Source organism: Lithobates pipiens, unplaced genomic scaffold, assembly GCF_037356315.1.
Source record: "Lithobates pipiens isolate NorthernLeopardFrog02 unplaced genomic scaffold, aLitPip1_a1.2 Scaffold_27, whole genome shotgun sequence".
Taxonomy (NCBI): domain Eukaryota; kingdom Metazoa; phylum Chordata; class Amphibia; order Anura; family Ranidae; genus Lithobates; species Lithobates pipiens.
This window is the reverse complement of record NW_027507788.1, coordinates 226,796,547-226,823,722: the sequence shown is the minus strand read 5'-3', so window position 1 is coordinate 226,823,722 and position 27,176 is coordinate 226,796,547. Positions and strand designations below refer to the sequence as shown.

The window sequence follows — 27,176 nt, the reverse complement described above, 5'->3', positions numbered from 1 at the left end:
AAGAAAATTCTGATAATAACAACAGTAATGCAAATAATATTAAGAAACAAACACAACAATAATAATGTGAATAATAATAATATTAGGAAAGATAATAATAATAATTTTAATTTAGAATGATGATGATAATAATAATGTGAATAACAATAATAGTGTGAAGAATAATATTATTAAGAATGATTATTATTATCATTCTAATTATTATTATTTTGTGAATAATAATAATAATAATATGAACAATGTTATTAATAATAATAATAATAATAATAAATGGTCGGGTGCTATAGGGTAATCCTCATACTGAATGGGTAGAGTGCAATCCAAGCATATAGAACGCCCCAGAAGTTGAACTACTACAAGTCCCAGCATGTATCCAATGCCACGGCTCTGATTTTTCCTTAAAATGTAATTTTCTCCATCAGCCTGTTATGTGACATTCACCAATATTCTATCACTGAAAGGGTTAATAGGTAATTAAAACCGATCCCTAAAGATTTCTCATTAGGCAAATAAAATGAATTTCTTACTCGCTCGCCCCCAGAGATCAGCCCTGGAAATAGATCTATGTAGCGCGGCCTAATAAAAAGCCGATGAGGGACAGAAGCTTGACTGAAAAAAGATTATTTGTTTTAAAATCTAAAGCCAGCCATACAAAAATCTGTACAATCTTAGATGTACTCTGCAGTGTCATATGACACCTAAACATCCCATATGATTTGTATCCAATCAGGAGGTTGAATTACTTCGTTTTTAGTAGATCTAAAAGGAGATCCAAAGATTTTTAAAATGAGATATTACTGTACGTTTAACAGTTCCTCTCTCTATCTCTTTATCTGATTTTTAACATAATATGCTGTGATGTATAATAAATATTTTCACAAGTGTGCAGTCAGCATCCAGCCTGAACACCTTGTTTTATTTATTTTATTACTGGTACCTTTTTAGTGCTGACAATTTACGCAGTGCTTTACATATACAGTAAATAGTACATTCACATCAGTCCATAAGTGTGCACCCCAAAGCTCCAACACATAAGCGTGTGTGTGTGTATATATTATATATATATATATATATATGTCAGTAGGGCAGAGGACGGCGTCAGTAGGGCAGTGGAAGGCGTCAGTATATTAGTGGACGGTGTCAGTAGGGCAGTGGACGGTGTCAGTAGGGCAGAGGACGGTGTCAGTAGGGCAGAGGACGGTGTCAGTAGGGCAGAGGACGGTGTCAGTAGGGCAGAGGACGGTGTCAGTAGGGCAGAGGACGGTGTCAGTAGGGCAGTGGACGGTGTCAGTAGGGCAGAGGACGGTGTCAGTAGGGCAGAGGACGGTGTCAGTAGGGCAGAGGACGGTGTCAGTAGGGCAGAGGACGGTGTCAGTAGGGCAGAGGACGGCGTCAGTAGGGCAGAGGACGGTGTCAGTAGGGCAGAGGACGGCGTCAGTATATTAGTGGACGGTGTCAGTAGGGCAGAGGACGGTGTCAGTAGAGCAGAGGACGGTGTCAGTAGGGCAGAGGACGGTGTCAGTAGGGCAGAGGACGGTGTCAGTAGGGCAGAGGACGGTGTCAGTAGGGCAGAGGACGGTGTCAGTAGGGCAGAGGACGGTGTCAGTAGGGCAGAGGACGGTGTCAGTAGGGCAGAGGACGGTGTCAGTAGGGCAGAGGACGGTGTCAGTAGGGCAGAGGACGGTGTCAGTAGGGCAGAGGACGGTGTCAGTAGGGCAGTGGACGGTGTCAGTAGGGCAGAGGACGGCGTCAGTATATTAGTGGACGGTGTCAGTAGGGCAGGGGACGGTGTCAGTAGGGCAGGGGACGGTGTCAGTATATTAGTGGACGGTGTCAGTATATTAGTGGACGGTGTCAGTAGGGCAGGGGACGGTGTCAGTAGGGCAGGGGACGGTGTCAGTAGGGCAGGGGACGGTGTCAGTAGGGCAGGGGACGGTGTCAGTAGGGCAGGGGACGGTGTCAGTAGGGCAGGGGATGGTGTCAGTAGGGCAGGGGACGGTGTCAGTAGGGCAGGGGACGGTGTCAGTATATTAGTGGACGGTGTCAGTAGAGCAGTGGACGATGTCAGTAGGGCAGTGGACGGTGTCAGTATATTAGTGGACGGTGTCAGTAGGGCAGTGGACGGTGTCAGTAGGGCAGGGGACGGTGTCAGTAGGGCAGGGGACGGTGTCAGCAGGGCAGGGGACGGTGTCAGCAGGGCAGGGGACGGTGTCAGTAGGGCAGGGGACGGTGTCAGTATATTAGTGGACGGTGTCAGTATATTAGTGGACGGTGTCAGTAGGGCAGGGGACGGTGTCAGTAGGGCAGGGGACGGTGTCAGTAGGGCAGGGGACGGTGTCAGTAGGGCAGGGGACGGTGTCAGTAGGGCAGGGGACGGTGTCAGTAGGGCAGGGGACGGTGTCAGTATATTAGTGGACGGTGTCAGTAGAGCAGTGGACGATGTCAGTAGGGCAGAGGACGGTGTCAGTATATTAGTGGACGGTGTCAGTAGGGCAGTGGACGGTGTCAGTAGGGCAGGGGACGGTGTCAGTAGGGCAGGGGACGGTGTCAGCAGGGCAGGGGACGGTGTCAGCAGGGCAGGGGACGGTGTCAGCAGGGCAGGGGACGGTGTCAGCAGGGCAGGGGACGGTGTCAGCAGGGCAGGGGACGGTGTCAGCAGGGCAGGGGACGGTGTCAGTAGGGCAGGGGACGGTGTCAGCAGGGCAGGGGACGGTGTCAGCAGGGCAGGGGACGGTGTCAGCAGGGCAGGGGACGGTGTCAGTAGAGCAGAGGACGGTGTCAGTGAGGCAATGGATGCTATCAGTAGCTTTTATTTTTATTATTTTGTTTTTTTATTATTTTTTTTAAAAAAAATTATATTTATTTTTTTCCAATATTTTTTAGGAGAAAAAAAAAAAAGAACATTAATTTCATTTGGTGAAATATCAGGGGTCTAAGGGGGGAAATATGTGCCACACAGTTTGAGCAGTTTGGTATAGAGGAGTTGAATATCCCGCTCAGATTCCTGACTTCAACCCTCTTGAACACTTTGGTATGAACTGGAATGCCAACTGTGAGCCAGGTCTTCTCACGCAATATCAGTTCCTGACCTCAAAAATAGCCACAAATTCCCACAAACACCCTCAAAAACCTTGTTAAAAGTCTTCTTAGAAGAGTGGAGGATGTTCAAGCCACATAGGTGGTCCACGTCTATAAAGACAATGTGTGACCAGCTGCGGGTGAAGAAAAGTGACCTCCACCGAACTGAACACTTTTGGCATGAATTGCGAGTCAGTTCTTCTCATCCAACATCAGTACCTGACCCCACAAATGTTCTTTTGGATGTCAAAGGTTCTAGCCTTCCCCTGGGCTTCCAGCCTTATGGTAACAGTCTTGGAAAGGTCCTTTTCAGTTCCATCATGACCGTGTAAAAAGCCAGCTCCATAAAGACATGGGTTGACCAGTTTGGCGTGGAGGAACTTGAGTGTCCTGCACAGAGCCCTGACCTCAACCCTGCTGGACACCTTTGGGATGAACTGGAATGTAGATTGCGGCCAGGTGTTCTCATCTAACATCAGTACCTGACCTCATGGAAGTTCTTTTGGGTGAAAGGGGTTCTAGTCTTCTCCAGCCTGTTGGTAACTGTCTTGGAAAAACCCTTTTCAGTTCCAGCAACCTCAACCCTACTGAAGCCAGGTCTTCTCAACCTACAAGACATGGTTTGACCAGTTTGTATAGGAACTTGAGCAAGGCTGGAGTGGGAAAGAAATTTGGCCCTGGACTTCATCCAGACCAGCCCACTTACATTTTGAGTGTCCCATCACCAGCCCCCTTACATCAGAGTGTCCCATCACCAGCCCCTTACATCAGAGTGTCCCATCACCAGCCCCCTTACATCAGAGTGTCCCATCACCAGCCCCCTTACATCAGAGTGTCCCATCACCAACCCCCTTACATCAGAGTGTCCCATCACCAGCCCCCTTACATCAGAGTGTCCCATCAGCACCCCCTTACATCAGAGTGTCCCATCACCAGCCCCCTTACATCAGAGTGTCCCATCACCAGCCCCCTTACATCAGAGTGTCCCATCACCAGCCCCCTTACATCAGAGTGTCCCATCACCAGCCCCCTTACATCAGAGTGTCCCATCACCAGCCCCCTTATATCAGAGTGTCCCATCACCAGCCCCCTTACATCAGAGTGTCCCATCACCAGCCCCCTTATATCAGAGTGTCCCATCACCAGCCCCCTTACATCAGAGTGTCCCACCATCAGCCCCCTTACATCAGAGTGTCCCATCAGCACCCCCTTACATCAGAGTGTCCCATGAGCAGCCCCCTTACATCAGAGTGTCCCATGAGCAGCCCCCTTACATCAGAGTGTCCCATGAGCACCCCCTTACATCAGAGTGTCTCATCACCAGCCCCCTTACATCAGAGTGTCCCATCACCAGCCCCCTTACATCAGAGTGTCCCATCAGCAGCCCCCTTACATCAGAGTGTCCCATCACCACCCCCTTACATCAGAGTGTCCCATCAGCAGCCCCCTTACATCAGAGTGTCCCATCACCAGCCCCCTTACATCAGAGTGTCCCATCACCAGCCCCCTTACATCAGAGTGTCCCATCACCAGCCCCCTTACATCAGAGTGTCCCATCACCAGCCCCCTTACATCAGAGTGTCCCATCACCAGCCCCCTTACATCAGAGTGTCTCATCACCAGCCCCCTTACATCAGAGTGTCCCATCACCAGCCCCCTTACATCAGAGTGTCTCATCACCAGCCCCCTTACATCAGAGTGTCCCATCAGCAGCCCCCTTACATCAGAGTGTCCCATCACCACCCCCTTACATCAGAGTGTCCCATCACCACCCCCTTACATCAGAGTGTCCCATCACCAGCCCCCTTACATCAGAGTGTCTCATCACCAGCCCCCTTACATCAGAGTGTCCCATCAGCAGCCCCCTTACATCAGTGTCCCATCACCACCCCCTTACATCAGAGTGTCCCATCACCACCCCCTTACATCAGAGTGTCCCATCACCAGCCCCCTTACATCAGAGTGTCCCATCAGCACCCCCTTACATCAGAGTGTCCCATCAGCACCCCCTTACATCAGAGTGTCCCACCACCAGCCCCCTTCCATCAGAGTGTCCCATCACCGCCCCCTTACATCAGAGTGTCCCATCACCAGCCCCCTTACATCAGAGTGTCCCATCACCACCCCTTACATCAGAGTGTCCCATCACCAGCCCCCTTACATCAGAGTGTCCCATCACCAGCCCCCTTACATCAGAGTGTCCCATCACCAGCCCCCTTACATCAGAGTGTCCCATCACCAGCCCCCTTACATCAGAGTGGCCCATTAGCAGCCCCCTTACATCAGAGTGGCCCACTGAGCCATTGGCCCACTGGGAAACTCCCGGTAGTCCCAATGGCCAGTACATGCCGGAACTTGAGTCCTAATCTCAAAGCTACTGAGCATGCTTGGTATGAAGTTGAAAACCAATTGTGAGCCAGGTTTTCCCAGCCAATATCTGACTTGGTACAGCCCTGTCCAGCCGCCATAGACTTTGATAGGCTGCCTGCCAGTGTGGCTGGACAATGCACCTGTTCCTCCTGAGCTCACTAAAACGCCGGAAGGAACACTCTGCAACTGGACAGCCCCCCTGTGGCCCCTTTCGCTGCTTGTGCTGTTCAGGTGGGCCATACAGAGATTCAATCGGAGAGAGAAAGCCTGAAGGCAAACAGTTTCTGTTATGTTCTATCATGAGAAAATACATGATGCCCCTTAAATCCCACATCACGGCTGCACCTTGTATTAAATGTGTATTCATAAAAGACGATTTTATATAAATATTAAATAATATAAAGCAGAAGTTTAAAACATATCAGCTTTGCAAAATACTTTTCTAAAAATGATCGAACCAAAAATGATAAAGTTCCCCTTAAGCCACTCCCCAAATCCTTGTAAGACTGCTCAGATATGTCGCACCACTCCCTCTTCTGCGGCACAGAAATAATTGTTATAATAAAGTAGCGGGGTCTGAAGACAATGGTGCGGGGCAGACCGCAACCTTTCCGCTGCTGAACAGAGTCTTGGGACTAATTTACTTTCCATTCTATTCACAATACAAGGATTAGAGCTCATTACTTCCCATGGCCTGGCAGGATCCTGCATGAGATAGTAACTGTATCAGCTGGGCGAGCTATCGCTGTGGAAATCAGATCGAATGTGATTATGGTAATGACCCGTGTTGCCATGCCCCCGACAGCCTCCTTACCCGACTGCCATATACTGGTGTCAGCACTCAGGCTGATTGGATGCATCGGGAAGGAATGCCCTTCGCACTGCGCTGCCATTAGGATGGCCATGTGCACATTGGGAACTGAGGATCAGAGCCGGGACAAGCGGTGGGCAGGAGGGACAGCTGCCCTGGGCGCCATGATATCACATGAGGTTGGGTGGGGGGATCCTACCTATAAGCTGGCAGGAGTAGCGACAGCAGCTTCTGAGTAACAAACATTTGTGCTGAGGAGCAAATCTGGGGGGGCGACAGTGGCGTAGGATTTATTTTAGGAGGCAAAATTTAGGGGAATTTGTGCTAGGAGGGGGGGGGGGGGATTTGGGAGGTGGGGGGATTTGTGCTAGGAGAGGGGATTTGGGAGGTGGGGGGATGTGTACTAGTAGGGATGATTTGTGCTAGATGGTGGGACGGGGGGTTTGTGCACTAGTATGGATGATTGGGGTATTTGGGGAGATTTGTGCTAGGAGTGGGGATTTGTGTACTAGTATGGATGATTGGGGTATTTGTGCTAGGAGAGGGGGATTTGGGAGGTGGGGGGTGTGTACTAGTAGGGGTGATTAGAGGGATTTGTGCTAGGAGGGGGGGATGGGGGGTGAGATTTGTGCTAGTAGAGATAATTGGGGGGGGGATTTGTGCTAGATGGTGGGACGGGGGTTTGTGCTAGGAGAGGGGATTTGGGCAATGGGGAATGTGTACTAGTAGGGATGATAGGGGGATTTGTGCTAGGAGGGAGGAGATTTGTGCTAGGAGAGGGGATTTGTGTTAGGAAGGGGGATTGGGAGGGATGTGTACTAGTAGGGATGATAGGAGGATTTGTGCTAGGAGGGGGGCTGGGGGAGATTTGTGCTAGGAGAGGGGATTTGGTGGTCGGGGATGTGAACTAGTAGGGATGATAGGGGGATTTGTGCTAGGAGGGGGGCTGGGGGGAGATTTGTGCTAGCAGATGGTATTTGGGGAATTTGTGTTAGGAAGGGGGATTGGGAGGGATGTGTACTAGTAGGGATGATAGGGGGATTTGTGCTAGGAGGGGGGCTGGGGGAGATTTGTGCTAGGAGAGGGGATTTGGTGGTCGGGGATGTGAACTAGTAGGGATGATAGGGGGATTTGTGCTAGGAGGGGGGCTGGGGGGAGATTTGTGCTAGGAGATGGTATTTGGGGAATTTGTGTTAGGAAGGGGGATTGGGAGGGATGTGTACTAGTAGGGATGATAGGGGGATTTGTGCTAGGAGGGGGGCTGGGGGAGATTTGTGCTAGGAGAGGGGATTTGGTGGTCTGGGATGTGAACTAGTAGGGATGATAGGGGGATTTGTGCTAGGAGGGGGATGGGGGGAGATTTGTGCTAGGAAGGGGGATTAGAAGGGATGTGTACTAGTATGGATTATTGGGGGATTTGTGCTAGGAGGGGGAATTTGGGAGGTGGAGGATTTGTGTTTGGGAAAGGGGGGATTTGTGCTAGGAAAGGGAATGTGGGTGGTGGGGGATGTGTACTAGTAGGGATGATTGGGAAATTTGTCCTAGGAGGGGAGATTGGGGAAGATTTGTGCTAGGAGAGGGTGATTTGGGAGGTGGGGGTGTGTACTAGTTGGGGTTATTAGGGGGATTTGTGCTAGGAGGGGGGGTGGGGGTGAGATTTGTGCTAGGGGAGGGTATGTGTACTAGTAGGGATGATTGGGGGGATTTGTGCTAGGAGGGGGGGTTGGGAGGTGGGGGTTAAGGATTTATGCTGGGGGGGGGGGGGGTTGCCTAAAAAAGAAAACGAATGCAGCCGCCACACATCTAGCGATTGGTAAGCTGCCATATATTTTGCAGGGAAGAGCCGACTGCCAGGCCCCAGACCTAAGTGAGCGGTTAGCCCTTGCAGGGTGGGGGAAGGGAGGATTTCCCCTTTTCCCGGAATTGGATGAACAAGTCACTTCTTTTATTTCTTTTTAATAATTTGCCAATCCAGATGTAGCGAAGACCCGGAATCAATAAAACCCATTACCATATTTTCCACCGTCCGGAGATACTTTGCGCACTGCATGTGTCCGTTGTACTCGGCGAGGTCGGCGGCGGTGTACCCGTCATTGTCCTTAATTCCGAGCTTCACTCCGTTCACCACGAGGATCTGACAGCACTGAAAACAAAAACAAAAAAAAAAAACACACAACGCCGTGAGAGTGCTGACTGTACTACCTATACAACAAATGAATAGGTTAGGTATATGAACCAATCAGAGGTCACTGAGCCCTGGATACCCAGATGACCCACACGCCGGCAGCTTGATGGAAACTGACTTATGAACATTTTTATACAAATTTTTCTGAACATATAAAACTTTTATCTGCTACATTGTATTAATAAAAGTCCCATTCTTGTTATTAAAGGAAAATCCCCCCCGTAGTGCGCTCAATAATGCCGAGTTATAGGCGAGAGTCTTGTAAGATCCCGGGAATAACCACCAGGGGGAGCGGAGAGCTGACGTCTGCACAAATAGATAGAAATGTAACAATCTAAGAAAGCTCATAAAAATAAAACACAAGACTGATGAAGGGGGGGGGACCTTCTCCCCGAAACGTGTTTCCCGTGATCCTCTGCAGATTGGACACAAGCCGGAGGTTGATTTTGGATATTTATCTGGTGTGGAGGTGTCCCATCCTGGCTACAGCAACTGGCGGTCCCCGGTGCATTTCCAATATTCGCACAGCGGCTCCAGCCTAATGATCTGGGATGGTCTCCACATCCCCCTCCCCCGACTCCCCACCCCCAGAGTGCATACATTATCGATTTTATTTGCCGTTTTAAATAAAGTTATGAGGTTGCTTGGCGCCTCTCTTCTTTCGTTTTCCTTTTTTTTTTTTTATTATTATTATTATAATAATAAGCGAATAAATGCAAAAAGAATGTTAAAAAAAAAAAATTGTGTTTTTATTTTATTTTTTATACAAAACAATTAGTTACAATTAAAAATGAAGGAGACTGCAGATACAACTGCAGCCTCAAGATGGCGTGGTGTTCCCACGCAGGCTTCTATTCTTGCTTTTTTCCTCCCATTTTTATTTTACTAATTATTTATATATTTATTTTTTTGTTACTTGACTATTACATCTACAATTAAAAATGATGGCAGTGCAGTCTCAGGGTCCGCTCTGGTTCTCCGGCTGTCAATGACAATGGGATTGAGAGCCATCAGCCACACAAAGTGTCGGCTCTCAAACAGAAGGAGGTCTATAAATGAACATCCTAATCACTATATGGTAATTCTGAGGACAAACTTAGGACTCATTTACACTTTGCTTCCACTTTACCACACATTGTAGAGCCTACCGCTTCAACATGATTTTTTGATGTGTTTTTGATGCTTGAGTGATGCTCTTTTGAAGCTTCAATGAAGATTGGGAAATGCTCTGTGTGTGTTTATTTTCTATTTGTTTTAAAGGGGCCCAGCAGGTCCCCAGCTCAATAGTACCCCCAACTCAGCAGATCCCCAACTCAGCAGATCCCCAACTCAGCAGATCCCCAGCTCATTAGTACCCCCAGCTCATTAGTACCCCCAGCTCATTAGTGCCCCCAGCTCAGCAGGTCCCCAGCTCATTAGTGCCCCCACTCAGCAGGTCCCCAGCTCATTAGTGCCCCCACTCAGCAGGTCCCCAGCTCATTAGTGCCCCCACTCAGCAGGTCCCCAGCTCATGAGTGCCCCCACTCAGCAGGTCCCCAGCTCATGAGTGCCCCCACTCAGCAGGTCCCCAGCTCATGAGTGCCCCCACTCAGCAGGTCCCCAGCTCATGAGTGCCCCCACTCAGCAGGTCCCCAGCTCATGAGTGCCCCCACTCAGCAGGTCCCCAGCTCATTAGTGCCTCCACTCAGCAGCTCCCCAGCTCATTAGTGCCCCCACTCAGCAGCTCCCCAGCTCATTAGTGCCCCCACTCAGCAGCTCCCCAGCTCATTAGTGCCCCCACTCAGCAGCTCCCCAGCTCATTAGTGCCCCCACTCAGCAGCTCCCCAGCTCATTAGTGCCCCCACTCAGCAGCTCCCCAGCTCATTAATGCCCCCAGCTCATTAGTACCCCCACTCAGCAGATCCCCAGCTCATTAGTGCCCCCACTCAGCAGGTCCCCAGCTCATTAGTGCCCTCACTCAGCAGGTCCCCAGCTCATTAGTGCCCCCACTCAGCAGGTCCCCAGCTCATGAGTGCCCCCACTCAGCAGGTCCCCAGCTCATGAGTGCCCCCACTTAGCAGGTCCCCAGCTCATGAGTGCCCCCACTCAGCAGGTCCCCAGCTCATGAGTGCCCCCACTCAGCAGGTCCCCAGCTCATTAGTGCCCCCACTCAGCAGATCCCCAGCTCATTAGTGCCCCCACTCAGCAGATCCCCAGCTCATTAGTGCCCCCACTCAGCAGATCCCCAGCTCATTAGTGCCCCCACTCAGCAGATCCCCAGCTCATTAGTGCCCCCACTCAGCAGATCCCCAGCTCATTAGTGCCCCCACTCAGCAGATCCCCAGCTCATTAGTGCCCCCACTCAGCAGATCCCCAGCTCATTAGTGCCCCCACTCAGCAGATCCCCAGCTCATTAGTGCCCCCACTCAGCAGATCCCCAGCTCATTAGTGCCCCCACTCAGCAGATCCCCAGCTCATTAGTGCCCCCACTCAGCAGATACCCAGCTCATTAGTGCCCCCACTCAGCAGATCCCCAGCTCATTAGTGCCCCCACTCAGCAGATCCCCAGCTCATTAGTGCCCCCACTCAGCAGATCCCCAGCTCATTAGTGCCCCCACTCAGCAGATCCCCAGCTCATTAGTGCCCCCACTCAGCAGATCCCCAGCTCATTAGTGCCCCCACTCAGCAGATCCCCAGCTCATTAGTGCCCCCACTCAGCAGATACCCAGCTCATTAGTGCCCCCACTCAGCAGATCCCCAGCTCATTAGTGCCCCCACTCAGCAGATCCCCAGCTCATTAGTGCCCCCACTCAGCAGATCCCCAGCTCATTAGTGCCCCCACTCAGCAGATCCCCAGCTCATTAGTGCCCCCACTCAGCAGATCCTGTTCATCTTTTTGAGAATGCAAGACTTCTTCAACCCGAGGAGAGTCCACAACTGCCCAGATTACACATTAGCAGAGTGCCAAAGGACCTCTCTGAAGATAGTGTACAAAGCCAGCGCTTTTTCTTTAGTTTTGGATGGAGTGGAGAGGGATTAGAACACCTGTCAGGTTTTTATTGCTGTCTGTGCTTCCATTAGGGAGATCCCCTCCTCTCTATTTGTCATATTTACCATTATCACTAAAAGTGAAAGTAAAAGGTTGGGTTGTCTCCAGAAAAGTAATAGAGGGAAATCTTCCAGTGGAGACACTAGTTCTGGTGACTTGGGTGTCCCCAAGGAATTCCCTTATTTTGGAGGGATTTTCTCTTACTTCCTGTTTGGCTATGGGACAGGAAGTGAACGCAAATCTCCCCAATGGGACACATATGACACAATGTGAAAAAAAAATCTGACAGGGGTTATAACCCTCTATTACATTATGCAAAATGAAAAAAAAAAGTTTTGCCTATAGTTCTACTTTAACCACTTGCCAGAACGGGCCATAGGGGAACGACAGCTACGGCGCGGTCAGCTATTTCTGGGAGGGCGTACAATGATGTCTTCCCAGACTTGTGATTCCCGCACGCCGCTGGGGGCGCGCACACGGAAGTGTCCATGCTCGCCGGGTTCACCGCACACGGTGCATCGCGGATCACGGTAAAGGGCCAATGACAGCAGCTCTTTACCACGTTACCGCTCCCTCTAATGACAGAGCGATCACTTGTCAATAAACCAGTGCATGTCCGGCTCGGCTCCTCCCCTCTCCTCACGTGTTGTACATAGAGATCGGTGCAGCGTGCGAGGAAAGGGAGAGAGCAGCAGCACTCACCCCTGCCTCATTCTAGCCCATCTGTGTCTCATCTGTGCCACATCCATGCCTCATCAATGCCACATGCGTGCCACATCCATGCCACATGCGTGCCACATCCATGCCACATGCGTGCCACATCCATGCCACATGCGTGCCACATCCATGCCACATGCGTGCCACATGCGTGCCACATCCGTGCCACATGCGTGCCACATACATGCCACATGTGTGCCACATCAATGCCACATGTGTGCCACATCTGTGCCACATCCATGCCTCATCAATGCCACATGCATGCCACAACTGTGCCACATCCATGCCTCATCCGTGTCACATCTATGTCACATCTATGCTACATCCGTGACTCATCCATGCCCCATCCATGCCACATCCATGGTCATTTATGCCACTACAGTGCTTATCAGTGCCTCATCCGTGCCACATCCGTGCCACATCCGTGCCACATCCGCGGTCATTCATACCACATCAGTGCTCATTTATGCCACTACAGTGCTTATCAGTGCTTCATCCATGCCACATTCGTGCCTCAGCTGTGCCACATACATGCCTAATTCATGCCATATCCGTGCCACATCCATGCAACATCCATGCCCCATCCGCGGTCATTCAGGCCACATCAGTGCTCATTTATGCCACTACAGTGCTTATCAGTGCCTCATCAATGCCCCATCCATGCCACATCCATGGTCATTTATGCCACTACAGTGCTTATCAGTGCCTCATCCATGCCACATCCGTGCCTCATCCATGCCACATCTGTGCCACATCCATGGTCATTCATACCACATCAGTGCTCATTTATGCCACTACAGTGCTTATCAGTGCTTCATCCATGCCACATTCGTGCCTCAGCTGTGCCACATCCATGCCTAATTCATGCCATATCCGTGCCACATCCATGCAACATCCATGCCCCATCCGCGGTCATTCAGGCCACATCAGTGCTCATTTATGCCACTACAGTGCTTATCAGTGCCTCATCCATGCATCATCCATGCATCATCTGTGCCTCATCCGTGCCACATCCGTGCCACATCCGTGCCTCATCCGTGCCTCATCCGTGCCACATCCATGCCACATCCATGCCACATCCGTGCCTCATCCGTGCCACATCCGTGCCACATCCGTGCCACATCCGTGCCTCATCCGTGCCACATCCATGCCACATCCATGCCTCATCCGTGCCTCATCCGTGCCACATCCATGCCTCATCCGTGCCACATCCATGCCTCATCCGTGCCACATCCATGCCACATCCATGCCTCATCTGTGCCACATCCATGCCTCATCTGTGCTACATCCATGCCTCATCTGTGCCACATCCATGCATCATCTGTGCCAAATCCATGCCTCGTCTGTGCCACATCCATGCCTTATCTGTGCCACATCCATGCCTCATCTGTGCCACATCCATGCCTCATCTGTGCCACATCCATGCCTCATCTGTGCCATATCCATGCCATAGCCGTGCCTCATCTGTGCCTCATTCATGCCCCATCCATGCCACATCCATGGTCATTTATGCCACTACAGTGCTGTTCAGTGCCTCATCCATGACAAATCCGTGCCACATCCATGCCACATCATGCCCATTTATGCCACTACAGTGCTTATCAGTGCCCTACAGAAGTGTGATCGGTAGTCAGGAAATTTGATTTGTAGATTTATGTCCCTAGAACCCCTGAAGGTGCTCCCTGCATGTTGGGCCTCTGTATGTGGCCGGGCTGTATTATGACATATGTTTTGTGAATAAAAAAAGAAGAAAAAAAAATCTTCATTTTGCAAAGAATTGTGGAAAAAATGACAACTTCAAAAAACTCGCCATGCCTCTTACTAAACACCTTGGATTGTCCACTTTCACTTGTCACCAGAAGTGAAATTCAAATTGCAGGAGATGCCCAAAATTCAACTTGTCATGCACCTAAAGGGACAGCCAGAATTCCCCCTCTAAAGGCTGACAGGGAAAATCTAACTGGATGCTGCTGAAAATACAAACCGATCTTCATGCAAACATGTAGCCCAATGGGAACTACGGCCTCCTATCACCATGGACAGTTTATATTGCAGTTTTCTTGTGTTCAGCTATTCGGACATCACATAATGAAGAAGGTACAAAGTTTAGAAAAATCATTTAAAAAATCACCTCCAATTCTCCGTTCTCGGCGGCGTCATGCAGAGGGGTTCCCCCGAACTTGTCAGTGCTCATGTCCCCTCCATGGAGGAGGAGCCAGCTCAGGACCTTGGCATGACCCCTACTGGAGGCAAAGTGCATGGCGGTGGCTCCATCCGTGTCCCGCTCAGAGAGACTGATATCCGTGAAACTCATCTGGAGGAATCAAGAAAAGAAGAATTACAATACGAACCGAGTATAAGAGTCCGATGACACCATTATCTGCTACTAGAGTTCTCCTTTATCACATTCTGTCCCTGTAGGAATCCTCCAGTTATTGGAAGACACTTAGATGACGGGTTTAGTTTTCTGATATCTTTAGTTCACTGACACCAATGATGGGGCACTATTCCCCCCACTGATACCAATGATGGGGCACTATTCCTCCCACTGATACCAATGATGGAGCACTATTCCTCCCACTGACACCAATGATGGGGCACTATTCCCCCCACTGACACCAATGATGGAGCACTATTCCTCCCACTGATACCAATGATGGGGCACTATTCCTCCCACTGATACCAATGATGGGACACTATTCCCCCCACTGACACCAATGATGGAGCACTATTCCTCCCACTGATACCAATGATGGGGCACTATTCCTACCACTGATACCAATGATGGGGCACTATTCCTCTCACTGACACCAATGATGGGACACTATTCCTCCCACTGACACCAATGATGGGACACTATTCCTACCACTGATACCAATGATGGGGCACTATTCCCCCCACTGACACCAATGATGGGGCACTATTCCCCCCACTGATACCAATGATGGGGCACTATTCCCCCCACTGATACCAATGATGGGGCACTATTCCTCCCACTGATACCAATGATGGGGCACTATTCCTCCCACTGATACCAATGATGGAGCACTATTCCTCCCACTGACACCAATGATGGGGCACTATTCCCCCCACTGACACCAATGATGGAGCACTATTCCTCCCACTGATACCAATGATGGGGCACTATTCCTCCCACTGATACCAATGATGGGACACTATTCCCCCCACTGACACCAATGATGGAGCACTATTCCTCCCACTGATACCAATGATGGGGCACTATTCCTACCACTGATACCAATGATGGGGCACTATTCCTCTCACTGACACCAATGATGGGACACTATTCCTCCCACTGACACCAATGATGGGACACTATTCCTACCACTGATACCAATGATGGGGCACTATTCCCCCCACTGACACCAATGATGGGGCACTATTCCTCCCACTGATACCAATGATGGGGCACTATTCCTCCCACTGACACCAATGATGGGGCACTATTCCTCCCACTGACACCAATGATGGGGCACTATTCCTCCCACTGACACCAATGATGGGGCACTATTCCTCCCACTGATACCAATGATGGGGCACTATTCCCCCCACTGACACCAATGATGGGGCACTATTCCTCCCACTGATACCAATGATGGGGCACTATTCCTCCCACTGACACCAATGATGGGGCACTATTCCTCCCACTGATACCAATGATGGGGCACTATTCCCCCCACTGACACCAATGATGGGACACTATTCCTCTCACTGACACCAATGATGGGACACTATTCCTCCCACTGACACCAATGATGGGACACTATTCCTACCACTGATACCAATGATGGGGCACTATTCCCCCCACTGATACCAATGATGGGGCACTATTCCCCCCACTGACACCAATGATGGAGCACTATTCCCCCCACTGACACCAATGATGGGGCAGTATTCCCCCCACTGACACCAATGATGGGGCACTATTCCTCCCACTGACACCAATGATGGGGCACTATTCCTCCCACTGATACCAATGATGGGGCACTATTCCCCCCACTGACACCAATGATGGGGCACTATTCCTCTCACTGACACCAATGATGGGGCACTATTCCTCCCACTGACACCAATGATGGGGCACTATTCCTCCCACTGACACCAATGATGGGGCACTATTCCTCCCACTGACACCAATGATGGGGCACTATTCCTCCCACTGACACCAATGATGGGGCACTATTCCTCCCACTGACACCAATGATGGGGCACTATTCCTCCCACCGACACCAATGATGGGACACTATTCCTCCCACCGACACCAATGATGGGGCACTATTCCTCCCACTGACACCAATGATGGGGCACTATTCCTCCCACCGACACCAATGATGGGACACTATTCCTCCCACCGACACCAATGATGGGGCACTATTCCTCCCACTGACACCAATGATGGGGCACTATTCCTCCCACTGACACCAATGATGGGACACTATTCCTCCCACTGACGCCAATGATGGGGCACTATTCCTACCACTGATACCAATGATGGGGCACTATTCCTCTCACTCACACCAATGATGGGACACTATTCCTCCCACTGACACCAATGATGGGACACTATTCCTACCACTGATACCAATGATGGGGCACTATTCCCCCCACTGACACCAATGATGGGGCACTATTCCTCCCACTGATACCAATGATGGGGCACTATTCCTCTCACTGACACCAATGATGGGACACTATTCCTACCACTGATACCAATGATGGGGCACTATTCCTCTCACTGACACCAATGATGGGACACTATTCCTCCCACTGACACCAATGATGGGACACTATTCCTACCACTGATACCAATGATGGGGCACTATTCCCCCCACTGACACCAATGATGGGGCACTATTCCTCCCACTGATACCAATGATGGGGCACTATTCCTCTCACTGACACCAATGATGGGACACTATTCCTCCCACTGACACCAATGATGGGACACTATTCCTACCACTGATACCAATGATGGGGCACTATTCCCCCCACTGATACCAATGATGGGGCACTATTCCCCCCACTGACACCAATGATGGAGCACTATTCCCCCCACTGACACCAATGATGGGGCAGTATTCCCCCCACTGACACCAATGATGGGGCACTATTCCTCCCACTGACACCAATGATGGGGCACTATTCCTCCCACTGATACCAATGATGGGGCACTATTCCTCCCACTGATACCAATGATGGGGCACTATTCCCCCCACTGACACCAATGATGGGGCACTATTCCTCTCACTGACACCAATGATGGGGCACTATTCCTCCCACTGACACCAATGATGGGGCACTATTCCTCCCACTGACACCAATGATGGGGCACTATTCCTCCCACTGACACCAATGATGGGGCACTATTCCTCCCACTGACACCAATGATGGGGCACTATTCCTCCCACTGACACCAATGATGGGGCACTATTCCCCCCACTGACACCAATGATGGGGCACTATTCCCCCCACTGACACCAATGATGGGGCACTATTCCTCTCACTGACACCAATGATGGGGCACTATTCCTCCCACTGACACCAATGATGGGGCACTATTCCTCCCACTGACACCAATGATGGGGCACTATTCCTCCCACTGACACCAATGATGGGGCACTATTCCTCCCACTGACACCAATGATGGGGCACTATTCCTCCCACTGACACCAATGATGGGGCACTATTCCCCCCACTGACACCAATGATGGGGCACTATTCCTCCCACTGACACCAATGATGGGGCACTATTCCTCCCACTGACACCAATGATGGGGCACTATTCCTCCCACTGACACCAATGATGGGGCACTATTCCTCCCACTGACACCAATGATAGGGGCACTATTCCTCCCACTGACACCAATGATGAGGCACTATTCCTCCCACTGACACCAATGATGGGACACTATTCCTCCCACTGACACCAATGATGGGACACTATTCCTCCCACTGACACCAATGATGGGGCACTATTCCTCCCACTGACACCAATGATGGGGCACTATTCCTCCCACTGATACCAATGATGGGGCACTATTCCTCCCACTGACACCAATGATGGGGCACTATTCCTCCCACTGACACCAATGACGGGACACTATTCCTCCCACTGACACCAATGATGGGGCACTATTCCTCCCACTGATACCAATGATGGGGCACTATTCCTCCCACTGACACCAATGATGGGGCACTATTCCTCCCACTGACACCAATGATGAGGCACTATTCCTCCCACTGACACCAATGATGGGACACTATTCCTCCCACTGACACCAATGATGGGGCACTATTCCTCCCACTGACACCAATGATAGGGGAATAGCACCTGTGAGCATTAGCCTCTTCTGAAAATACCAGTTGAGTTCTTCCTTCACTTGCCGCATGCTTGTTCCGGCACAGCGATTCGGATTCAGTTCTGAAGCCGGCGGATCAGCATGACGGCCAGCAAAAGGATGTCAGCGATAGTAGCCAGCATGGCCCCCGGGTGACAGGCTTCCTTCTCCCTCCTGCAGCCAGTTGTACTTACCAGCCACACAATGACCGTACTGTGACCCATCTGAGCGGCTGCGTGCAATGGGGTCATTCCATCCACCGCCCGGATGTGGGGGTCGGCCCCGCAGTCCTTCGCCAGGTACTCTATGACCTCCAAGTGTCCTTCCTGGCAGGCTAAGTAGAGGGGTGTGGCACCGTTCTTTGTCTGGGAATTTATTGCACTGCAAAAAATAAAATAAAATAAATTGTTAATGGTTTCCCTTCGATATGAAATCATCAAGCAGAGCTCTGGGCACAAACATTTTTATTTACAGGACATAAATCCACTTTGTGAGCACCAAATGCCTGTGCAAACCCAGATATTACCTTGTAAAAGATCGCATTGACATCATCACTGTGCTCTACATGGCCCGCGCAGAGAGCGGAGCTGTGGGAGGGGCCGAGCAGGCTCCACCCACTGCAGAAAACGACAGAAGGGGGCGGAGACAAGACTAGTCCCCCTGTACAAGGAGAGAAAGCCGAGCTGTGGGAGGCACCCAGCAGGCTCCGCCCACTACAGAAAACTACAGAAGGGGGAGTGGAGACGAGACCAGTCAGCCTGCCCAAGGAGAGAGAGAGAGAGCAAAGATGTGGGAGGGGTCCTGCATGCTCCACCCACTACAGAAAATTACAGGAGGGGGCGGAGACACCCAAAGTTAGAAACACGCCCCTAGGACACACTTAACCCCTACACTGCCACCTAGTGGTTAACCCCTTCACTCTCAGTGTCATTTATACAGGAATCGGTGCATTTGTATAGCACTGATTGCTGTATAAATGACAACGGTCCCAAAAATGTGTCAAAAATTGTCCGATGTGTCCGCCGTAATGTCGCAGTCCTGATAAAAATCGCTGATCGCCGCCATTACTAGTAAAAAAAAAAAAAAAAAAATTAATAAAAATGCCATAAAACTATCACTTATTTTGTAAACGCTATAACTTTTGCGCAAACCAATCAATAATCGCTTATTGCGATTTTTTTTTTACCAAAAATATGTAGAAGAATACGTATCGGCCTAAACTGAGGGAAAAAAATGTTTTGGGGATATTTATTATGGCAAAAAGTAAAAAATAATGCGTTTTTTTTCAAAATTGTCGCTCTTTTTTTGTTTATAGCGCAAAAATTAAAAACCGCAGAGGTGATCAAATACCACCAAAAGAAATCTCTATTTGTGGGGAAAAAAATGGACGTCAATTTTGTTTGGGTGCAACGTCGCACGACCGCACAATTGTCAGTTAAAGCGACGCAGTGTCGAATCACAAAAAAATGGCCTGGTCAGGAAGGGGGTAAAATCTTCCGGGGCTGAAGCCGTTAATTCAGAAATATCTGAATTAACTAAAACACTTTTAACAAATTTTTCCAGAAAATTCTGAAATGCAAAAATTCTAAAATTTGGGGAAAATATATCTTTTTGCACAATGTAAAAGTCGAGTTAAGCCGAGTGAAATGTAAATGTAAAATACCCAACATGTCAGGTCTTAAAATTGCACACACTAGTGGAATGGCGCCAAAATATGGTACTTAAAAATCTCCATAGGCGACGCTTTACCATTTCTTACAGATTACATGTTTAGAGTTACAGAGGAGGTCTAGGTCTAGAATTATTGCTCTCACTCCACCGATCGCGGGGATACCTCACATGTGTGGTTTGGATGGCGCTTACATATGTGTGCGCGACCTACGTACGAGTGCGCTTCTGTGCGCGAGCACGCAGGGGCGGGGCGTTTTCAATTTTTTTTTTATTATTGTTTATTTTACATTTTTCATTTTGACATCTTCTTTTTACTTTTTATTTTTTATATCACTTTGATTCCAATTACAAGGAATGTAAACATCCCTTGTAGGAATAGTGCGTGGCAGGTCCTCTTTATGGAGAGATCGGGGGGGGGGGGGGGGGGGGTCTATAAATCCCACATCTCTCCTCTAGGCTGGGAAAAAATAAAGAAATAAAAAAAATCCTGCTTTTTTTTTTTCAAATGCAGAGGCCGGGTGTGATGTCATAACATCGCGTCCGGCCTCCGAACCATCATACAGACATTCGGGGGCTATCTGGACCGCTGGATTCTCTATAGTAAACTTCCAGCATGGACCGATTCCTTCCGACGTGGACCGATTCCTTCCGACGTGGACCGATTCCTTCCGACGTGGACCGATTCCTTCCGACGTGGACCGATTCCTTCCGACGTGGACCGATTCCTTCCGACGTGGACCGATTCCTTCCGACGTGGACCGATTCCTTCCGACGTGGACCGATTCCTTCCGGCACGGACCGGTGCTGGGCCTCAGAAAAGGATAGTTGGCAACAGAAATTTGAAGTCCAGTATCCTCAGATCTATCTGGATGAGAGATGCTGACTGCCAAGGGGTGAGTGAGCTCACCATCCATCCCCGTCTGTGACTGAAGTCTCCCCCCTTCTCTCTCCAGCCACTGAGTGAGTACACTAAGATAAATCAGAGTTCTCAGAGCACCCCTTACATCAGAGTTCCCCATTTGCCTGGGGGCCCCATAATCTATTGCCCGAGGGCCCTGTAATCTTCTCCTATTGCCCGGGGGCCCCGTAATCTTCTCCTATTGCCCGGGGGCCCCATAATCTCTTATTGCCCGGGGGCCCCTAATCTTCTCCTATTGCCCGGGGGCCCCTAATCTTCTCCTATTGCCCGGGGGCCCCTAATCTTCTCCTATTGCCCGGGGGCCCCGTAATCTTCTCCTATTGCCCGGGGGCCCCGTAATCTTCTCCTATTGCCTGGGGGCCCCGTAATCTTCTCCTATTGCCCGGGGCCCCGTAATCTTCTCCTATTGCCCGGGGGGCCCATAATCTTCTCCTATTGCCCGGGGGCCCCATGAGTTGTCAGTCCGCCCCTGATAGGATGAAACCAATTACAATTATTAGTCATAAGGACGCAGTATTCACCAAAACTGGAGAGTGCAAAATCTTGTGCCGCTGTACATGGCAGCCAATCATCTTCTAACTTCAACTTGTTCAAATAATCTTCGACAATTTAAAAACCTGAAAGCGGATTGGTTACTAGGCACAGCTGCACCAGGTTTTGCACTCTTAATTAACCGCAACGCGTCAGGCAGTGGAGGAGACTCCAGCTGGAAAAAAATAAAAATAAAAAAGTCGGAATGGTGTTATTTCTGTTATCTAATGTACATTTCAAACACAGATTATTAGATTATTCTCACTTTTTGATCTCAGGAAATTTTTTGCAAAAAACAAAAACAAACATTTCTTGCCTATTGTGGGGAAAACAACTCAAAGCAATCTTCTTATTCTCCACTAGGGGGTGATGTTTTCACACAGAAGTCTTAGCGGCTCCTTTGCATTAGCTGACCCCATTCCACACATATTTCATCTGCCATTTACTGCAGAAAGTTGTTCACGTTTTTTTTTAAAAACCACACTGAGAAATCCAACTATTCTTTACATATCCAACTATAATAATAAAAAAAATTATTCTGTAATTTACACTCATCCAGATCTTTTCCTTTGTGATGAAAAAAGTAAATCATGCACCCCGAAAGATCGATTCAGCCAAATGAACGCTTACGAGCCTCCAGTGGCAATGTCGTCACATTGGATTTGATGGTTCTGGCCCAAAGAGCTCACGCTCCAACAACACTGTATACAACTTTGAACTAGGGTTGACACCTGTCCAGGATTCACCCGGACAGTTCGGGTTTTTGAATCACGTGTCCGGGTTTCAGTCCACCTGAAACCCGGACAAAATTATTCAGACCAGGCTGTGGCTGAGTGATTTGGCCACACCCACTGTGTGCCAAGGCGCGCTCTGTGCGCTACATTACTACTCTCCTTGGGGCACCCAAATGTATCCCAGATCTTTCATAATCCTATAGTGTTTGCAGCAAAAATAATCAATAAAAAATTGCCTTGTGCTGCAAAAGTGTTCGGCTTGAAGAAAAGGTGGCAGCCCTACTTTGAACTCATTGTAAATCCTAACTGACTGACATGTTGCTAAAGTTCTGTGCATCGTCAACAACTGCCTTTTTTTAATATCCATTTGTGGCATCTCAGTGATCTCCTGCTGCCTCTTTGCAGCCACTTCCTGTCTACATGCACTCCAGCAATGGCTGCATTGCATTTCTTAGGGCAGGCTTTTTTTTTTTTTTTTTTTTGTGACATCAGCGGACTGCGCCTGCGTAATAGATGTTGAAACTGCCACTTGTAGCCTCCCTTGGAATCCCGCGTGACAGGGTGACAACGCAGGGGCCCAATTGTGAGACACGGACAGAGCGTTGTCACCGTAATACAGGAAGTGCCTGAACAAGGCGCATCATGGTGGGGGGTCTCCAGATTTCCTTAAAAGAGAAGTATGGAGTTGGGTTTTTTTTCCCCAGTGTCGTACTTACCTAGGTGGATGCGGCAGCCGTCCCCCGACACCTCCGTACTGCGAGCCGAGCGATCAAACATCGCTGATCGCTCAGTTCTCGCAGCTCCAGGAGCAGAGAGCTGATGACTGTCAGTCACAGCTCTCCGCTCTTCCCTCCCTCCTCGCTCACTGGCTCACTGGAGCGCTGGGCTGTGGAGGGGGCGGGGGGCATCCGGCTCAAACATATACTATGCAGTACATATATTTTGTGATTAAATAACATTTATAATCATATGAATTTAATCACAAGAGTCCCCCTTTACATCACAGTCCACAGAGCTCCCCTTTTAGATTTGAACTTGCAGAGCTTCCTTACACTGTAAGGGGGGACTCTGCAGACTCTGATGTAAGGGGGAACTCTGGGGACACTGATGCACATAAAGGACTCTGATGTAAGGGGGAACTCTGATGCACATAAAGGACTCTGATGTAAGGGGGAACTCTGGAGACTCTGATGCACATAAAGGACTCTGATGTAAGGGGGAACTCTGGGGACACTGATGCACATAAAGGACTCTGATGTAAGGGAGAACTCTGGGGACACTGATGCACATAAAGGACTCTGATGTAAGGGGGAACTCTGATGCACATAAAGGACTCTGATGTAAGGGGGAACTCTGGAGACTCTGATGCACATAAAGGACTCTGATGTAAGGGGGAACTCTGGGGACACTGATGCACATAAAGGACTCTGATGTAAGGGAGAACTCTGGGGACACTGATGCACATAAAGGACTCTGATGTAAGGGGGAACTCTGGGGACTCTGATGCACATAAAGGACTCTGATGTAAGGGGGAACTCTGGGGACTCTGACCCAAGGGATGCTCTGGGAACCCTGATAACACATTACACTCTTAGCTTAGACAACTGCAGACAGCAACCCTGCTGGAAAGCCAGAGTCCGGTCTGAATTAATGTGTCCGGGTTTCAGGTGCTCTGAAACCCGGACACGTAATTCAAACTCCGAACTGTCCGGGCGAATCCTGGACGGGTGGCAACCCTAGCCCATGGTGCCTGGACCGACTCCTGTGACATCAGAAGAGAGCGGACTTCAGCCCACTCCCTGCTGAAGACGGGCCACAGGAGCGCAGAACAGACGACTCTCCTGTGATCCGGAGGAGAAGTCCGGCCAAACGAGCTCAGACTGGACTTCTCCTTTTAACCACTTGAAGACCCGGGCTTTTTCTGGCACTTTTTGTTAACAAGTTGAAATTAGTATTTTTTGCTAGAAAACTAAGATTATAACCCCCCAAAAATGATACATTTATTTTCAGCAGAGACCCTAGAGAATAAAATGACAATCGTTGCAATTTTTTTTTGTCACACGGTATTTGGGCAGCGGTTTTCCAAGCGCAATTTTTTTGGGAAAAAATACACTTTAAGCGCTTCAGCCCCAGAAGATTTTACCCCCCCCCCCCCTCCCTTCCTGACCAGAGCACTTTTTGCGATTCGGTACTGCAATGATTTAACTGACAATTGCGCGGTCGTGCGACGTGGCTCCCACAAATAGAGCTTTCTTTTGGCGATATTTGATCACCTCTGCGGTTTTAATGTTTTGCGCTATAAACTAAAAAAAAAAAAAAGTGTGACAGTTTTGAAAAAAAATATTTTTTGTTATAATAAATATCCCCAAAAATATATAAAAAAAACATTTTTTTCCCTCAGTTTAGGCCGATACGTATTCTTCTACATATTTTTGGTAAAAAAACGAAAAAAAAATAATCAAAAAAAAAAATCGCAATAAGCGTATATTACGCTTATTGCGATTTTTTTTTTTTTGATTTTTTTAATTTTTTATTGATTTTTTTGTTAGTTTGTAGCGCAAAACATTAAAACCGCAGGAGGTGATCAAATATCACCAAAAGAAAGCTCTATTTGTGGGAGCCACGTCGCATGACCGCGCAATTGTCAGTTAAATCATTGCAGTGCCGAATCGCAAAAAGTGCTCTGGTCAGGAAGGGGGGGGGGTAAAATCTTCTGGGGCTGAAGCGGTTAAAGTGTATTTTTTTCCCAAAAAATTGCGCTTGGAAAACCGCTGCACAAATACCGTGTGACAAAAAAATTGCAACGATTGGTTTGCGCAAAAGTTATAGCGTTTACAAAATAGGGGATAGATTTATGACATTTTTATTATAATTTTTTTTTTTTTTTTTTAGTAGTAATGGCAGCGATCTGCGATTTTTATCGTGACTGCGACATTATGGCGGACACATCGGACACTTAACACTATTTTGGGACCATTGTCATTTATACAGCAATCAGTGCTATATAAATGCACTGATTAATGTGTAAATGACACTTGCAGGGAAGGGATTAAACACTAGGGGGGTGATCAAGGGGTTAAAGTTGTCCTAGGGATTCTAACTGTGGGGGGGGGAGGGGCTACTAGTCACATGATAGCGATCACTGCTCCCGATGACAGGGAGCGATGATCTCTGTCATGTCACAAGGCAGAACGGGGAAATGCCTTGTTTACATAGACACTTCTCTGTTCTGTGACACGATCGCTGGGAGACCGCAGGCACGGTCACGATATATGCGGCGCGCACATGGCCGCTAGCTCCAGGGGGAGATACAGGTACGCCCATTTGCCCACCGCTGCCATTGTGCCGACGTATATCGGCGTGCCGCGGTCAGCAATTTGTTAATTAAAAAAAAAAACACAATAGTTTTTATGTAAAATGTGAGAGATGATGTTTTAGTAAATAGATACCCAACATGTCACGCTTTAAAATTACGAACACTTGCGGAATGATGACAAAATACGGTACCTAAAAATCTCCATAAGCAACGTTGTAAATGCCTTTACAGTTTACTGGGTGATGTCACCCGGTGACCCCGCCCCTTATGACGTCACACTCCTGGGGCATGCTGGGACTGTGACATCATAAGGGGCGGGGTCAACATGTGACATCTCCCAGTGACTCCGCCCTTTATACCTATATAAGTCGCTGCGCACCGTGTCCACGGCATTACAGCGGGAGAGAGCGTTGTGTCAACATCGGAAGAACAGAAGAAGAAGACGGCGATGACGACGCTGGTGAAGATGTATTTATATATATATATATATGTGTATTTTAATGTATCTATTCCACTATACATGAATAAACGGTATGAATTTGATCACGCGCCTTCCATCCATTTCTCCTACACAGTAAAATGCCCAATCACAGTGTGCCCTTTACCATGTGATTAGCTGTGTCCAATCACAGCTGCCACAGATTTTGCAGTTTATAGGCTGTTGTGAGCTCCCGTGATTATTAGTGCAGCCCCATCAGTGCAGCTTATCAGTGCCCATCAGTGCTGCTTATCTGGGCCCATCAGAGTACATCAATGTAGCCTCACCAGGGCCCATCAGTGCAGCCTCGCCAGTGCCCATCAGTGCAGCCTCGCCAGTGCAGCCTCGCCAGTGGCCATCAGTGCAGCCTTACCAGAGCCCATCAGTGCAGCCCTCGCCAGAGCCCATCAGTGCAGCCCTCGCCAGAGCCCATCAGTGCAGCCCTCGCCAGAGCCCATCAGTGCAGCCCTCGCCAGAGCCCATCAGTGCAGCCCTCCCCAGTGCCCATCAGTGAAGCCCTCGCCAGTGCCCATCAGTGAAGCCCTCGCCAGTGCCCATCAGTGAAGCCCTCGCCAGTGGCCATCAGTGCAGCCCTCGCCAGTGGCCATCAGTGCAGCCCTCGCCAGTGGCCATCAGTGCAGCCCTCGCCAGTGGCCATCAGTGCAGCCCTCGCCAGTGGCCATCAGTGCAGCCCTCGCCAGTGGCCATCAGTGCAGCCTCGCCAGTGCCCATCAGTGCAGCCTCGCCAGTGCCCATCAGTGCAGCCTCGCCAGTGCCCATCAGTGCAGCCTCGCCAGTGCCCATCAGTGCAGCCTCGCCAGTGGCCATCAGTGCAGCCCTCACCAGAGCCCATCAGTGCAGCCCTCACCAGAGCCCATCACTGCAGCCTCAACAGTGGCCATCACTGCAGCCTCAACAGTGGCCATCACTGCAGCCTCAACAGTGGCCATCACTGCAGCCTCACCAGAGCCCTTCAGTG

At 49.5% G+C, this 27,176-nt stretch overlaps 1 protein-coding gene across 1 annotated transcript in view; it reads right to left on the bottom strand.

Moving 5' to 3' along the window:
- The window catches only part of ESPN (espin), a 347,402-nt gene that overhangs the window by 208,563 nt on the left and 111,663 nt on the right, over positions 1 to 27,176 (bottom strand). Inside the window, 3 exon segments of the mRNA XM_077458332.1 lie at positions 8,271 to 8,402; positions 14,321 to 14,503; positions 18,743 to 18,929. Coding sequence (XP_077314458.1) covers positions 8,271 to 8,402; positions 14,321 to 14,503; positions 18,743 to 18,929 — 502 coding nt within the window.